Genomic DNA, 4,327 nt, shown 5'->3' with positions numbered 1-4,327 from the left:
AAATTTTGATAATGTGAAGGTCTTCATCCATAAATTTTTTTGTTAGTGTGTTCAGTTTTTGTGAAAAACCAACATGTTGTATTTTGGCCATAGATTTTTACCCGTTTATCGAATTTTGAAACAAATTATATCGTTAGAAACTAGACTCCATTCTACACAATTAGAAAAAAAATTCTCACTTTTTATTAGTTTTCACAAATTTTTGGCGGGAGCATGCTCAAATTTTTGTTTTTAGGATGTGTCCACCTCGAAAATTCATTAAAAAATCAAATATTCATAAAAATATTGCTAGGAGATATTGATGATACATTTCTTTTATATATACATCAACTATGAAAGCTATGAAAGCATTGATGATTTATGTAATAAGTTGTTATGACTATATGTACAAATTTCCTTTTATAATTATTAGTTAGATTATAAATTCTTAAACTCTTATTTTTCACATCTTTGAAAGTATCATTTAACTCGCTTTACTTTTTAAAATTGACATAACAGTTTGTATACTTTAACATACAAATAAATTACATTTATAAAATATTTTCTAATATTTAAGAATAATATTACACCTCAGTATTTCAATTTAAAATTCATTTATCATCTTAGTAATACTCCCAAACTAGAACAATCATCCACATAACAAGATAATAAATGCGCTCAAAGTTAAATATCCTTGGAATTTACTTCATGATAGAAGCGTGAAATTCATTTATTTTCTGTAAGTGTAAGAAAGTCGCAGCAATAATTGTAGAGATGAGATTAAATAGAGTATCACACTAAGCAAGTTTTCATAGTTTATTATGGGATGATACGTTGTTCAATTATAAAATATCACTGAAATGGTTGAAAATCGCACCGGAATGAGTAAAGCAGGTACACTCATAATTTTTAACCTTCCAAATCACTTTCGCCATTTAGTGAGAACAGAAAGTGGGAATATTTAAGGGTACCACTCACCCTCAAACCTTAATTCTCTATTTCATACAAATTCGTCTCTATAACATCATGAGTTTACACCATCTTTTCTTGTAATTTTAAACTAGTGAATAAGTCGATATCATTCATTCTTGTAAAATTGTCTTTGTCGCTTATGATGAATATTCATGAAAACCGTAAAATGGGCACCCACTCATAATTAGTAGACAAGGTTTAGAACAAGAAATATTTTATTGTCTGTAAACATAACAACACTAAATACATAACATTCATTGTTTACATTTTAGGCTGTATTCTGACCACTGTAAAGTAATAAAACTCTATCACCTTATTGGAAAAGAAATGTAATGTAGGTTTTCGAATCTAAATCCCATTCTACAGAATTCTTTGGATGGAGAAAAAATAGTAGGAAACTGTCGAACATGAAAACTAATCTACTTAACACCCTATTGAAAAAGAAACGTAATGCAGGTTTTGGAATCTAAATCCCATTCTACAAATATCTTTCGATGGAAAAAAAATAGAAGTAGGAAACTGTCGAACATGAAAACTAATCCACTTAACAGTTGATCGGTTCGTCTGTGGGCATGACTTTCTAAGAGGGCAAAGAACTTCATGCCACTGTCTTTAGCATACAGGAAGATCTGGAGGAGGCTGCTCCAGAGTTGATGAGTAATCCACTCCATTCTCGACGACAAAAACCATGGCCAAACCCCACCCTATGTGCACGTCCAAATGGCAGTGCATCAACCATGTTCCTGCACACCCATAAAATTAAATGACTCATTCGAATTCTGTGGGATAATAAATCTAAGAATTAGAAATTAAAAATGATATTTACCAGGGTTGTCAGCGACAAATCGAATGGCAGCCCACCCATTGACTGGAACATTGACTGTATTGCGCATGGGAGGATCCACCAGGTTGAACTTCGATGGATCTGTTGCTGCATTATAATTACCGAATCCTGATCCAACTATGTAAAAGTCATACCCATGGAGATGGATTGGATGGCTTTCACCCGTGAAAATATTTGTCCCCTGAAGAACCACCTGCACCGCAGTGTTGTATTTCAGTACTTTGACAGTGGTGGTTTTCAGGGGAGACCAGAGGCTCCTGCTTATGTTTTGTCCAGTGTAATTGAACTGGACCGGAGGAGTGTCAGGAAAGCCATTGGTGAAGATTCCTTTGATTCCGAAATGGTGGGCTTGCAGAATTGAGGTAGATGATGGCAGTACGAATGAGTGATTGTTCATGCTTGCTGCAAATCTCGTTCCATTGGGACCTCCGCAAGAATTTCTTGGGCAATTGATCAATCCCAATCCCACCGTGTAAACGAGACTCTCATCCACTTTCTGAGGGACAAAAGCAGGGTGGTCGCGTGAGGCGAGGCTCCTCAGACCTGTAGAAAACTTGAGGGCGGATTGTGTGTCATTATAGAAAGGGAGTTGGGGCATAACAGGGGAGCTTCCTTTGCTATATTCGAAGATGGCAGTGGTGGTGGTGTTATCAAAGGGGGCTCCCTGAGCGCTGGCATATGCTCGAGCAGCCATATAAAATCTGCCTGCTGCTTTATTGAAAGTCACCAGGAAATCTGTGGTTTGGCCAGGACCCAACATGAGAAAGCTCGTTTTGTAGGGTTTTGTATACGAAGCATCCACGCCTACAACAGTCATCTCGTGGTTTGCAATGGCGACAAACAGATCAGTATTGAGTGCAGCGTTGATCAGCCGGACAAGATTAGTCTCCCCTGGCTTGACAGAAAAGTTAACTGTATCTGCATTGGTCAATATTATTGCATCAGTGCATGGGAAACAGTAAACTAATCAATCGTAAGACTAGGTTTAATAATACTACACCACCTGCACTTGAGCAGTTATACAGATCTCCAGGCTGCCCGTTGATAGTGAAAGCGTCTGAGATGTTAGGGTTGGCCCCTGTTCGCGTTGCTTCATTCACCACATCGATGGGATTTCTGTTCCACCATTCCCCTGTTCATATATACGAATCACACATCTATTTATATTGGGCGAGAAAGATATAGGAAGAGTAGAATTCGAGTAGGAGATATATACCTAGCAGGACAGGAATCTCTTGAGCGGGCTTTGGGAAGGGATAAGCTGTTCCTTCCTTAGGACTGATGATTAAGGCTCCATAAACAGTGGCTCTGAGCCAGGAGCTGTGGGCATGCCACCACAGAGTGCCTTCTTGGCCGCTAACGGTGAATCTGTATGTGTAACTTCCTCCAGGCCGAATGGGGCACTGGGTTATGTACTCTGGCCCATCAGCCCACGCTGTACGCATCTGCCGCACACCATGCCTGAAACAATTATCCACACAAGTGTCAGAAAAGTATTTCTAGTACATATTAGCTAAAAACAAAATGATGGGTTAGTATTAAACAGACCAGTGAACGGTAGCATTGTACTGAGCCTTGTTAATGACTTTGACAATGAGCGTGTCTCCATTAGAAACAGAGAGGGTTGGGCCTGGAAACTGACCGTTCACTGTAATTATATTATGGCTTTGGCACAGTCTCGTCACTGGTTTGGATTCAATCTGTAATGGTGCAGAACAGCGTCAGTTTAAATGAAAATCACAGCCATGGGTGCACATTATTCTTTAAAAACTGAAACACTATAATAGCTAGTAGGATACTTACAACAAAAGTGTGATTGTGAGTTTGTACTGGACTTGCGATGGCTGTAGTAGCCACAAAGACAATGCACAGAACTACACTGAAAAGCTTTTGCAGAAAAGCCATGGGTTCAAAGAAATGCTGGTTGAACCGTACTTCGTTCATACTAGAGATTAAGTTGATCTCTCGATTAACTTGGAGCCCTGAATTCTTGTTGCATTGTAGGCGAACTGAGATGAAATATTTATATGTGAAATTTGCCTCTGTCAATTGTTAGCCCAAGTGGTTTAGTTGGGTTGGTGAGCGTTTTTAGGGAACAGTTCGCCAACAAACAGCAAAGTCAAATCCAATGAGATAATAGACACGTTTTTGCGTAGACTTGGAAAATGCTGCACCGAAAGTCGTTTGTTTCAATCATGGACTTTGTTTGGATGGTTGTTAGTCTTGATGGAAAGTAAATGGTAATGACATTTCTTAGGAAACAGCTTCTCTTGATTAAAAAATTATCGAGTCAGTAAGCTGTCACTTCGTGTATAATCAATGAAGATGGCATGTTAATCCATTTATCAATGATGAAATCGATCAAAGCCAAGGACAACATAATTACCCGCTCTCTTGAATTTTCATTCATGGAGTGCGAGAAATAGGACATTTTTGCAACCCCAACAATAGAATATTTACAACTCCAACTTTTTGGGATACCTATAACACAAAATTATGTAACAACATCTAAGATTAAAACCAATATATGTG

At 38.1% G+C, this 4,327-nt stretch overlaps 1 protein-coding gene across 1 annotated transcript; it reads right to left on the bottom strand.

Annotated features, from left to right (window-relative positions):
• Positions 1–1,148: 1,148 nt before the first annotated feature.
• LOC131034505 (putative laccase-17) lies at positions 1,149–3,801 on the bottom strand. Its single transcript, XM_059221462.1, has 6 exons — positions 3,599–3,801; positions 3,344–3,495; positions 3,012–3,256; positions 2,799–2,927; positions 1,778–2,713; positions 1,149–1,694 (listed from the first exon to the last, which is right to left on the bottom strand). Exons 1-6 carry the CDS (start codon positions 3,737–3,739, stop codon positions 1,564–1,566), a joined length of 1,734 nt encoding a protein of 577 aa, XP_059077445.1. The 5' UTR covers positions 3,740–3,801; the 3' UTR covers positions 1,149–1,563.
• Positions 3,802–4,327: the final 526 nt, after the last annotated feature.

Source organism: Cryptomeria japonica, chromosome 5, assembly GCF_030272615.1.
Source record: "Cryptomeria japonica chromosome 5, Sugi_1.0, whole genome shotgun sequence".
NCBI classification, from domain to species: domain Eukaryota; kingdom Viridiplantae; phylum Streptophyta; class Pinopsida; order Cupressales; family Cupressaceae; genus Cryptomeria; species Cryptomeria japonica.
Note: the sequence above shows the minus strand (reverse complement) of the source record. Positions and strands in the feature narration are given on the sequence as shown.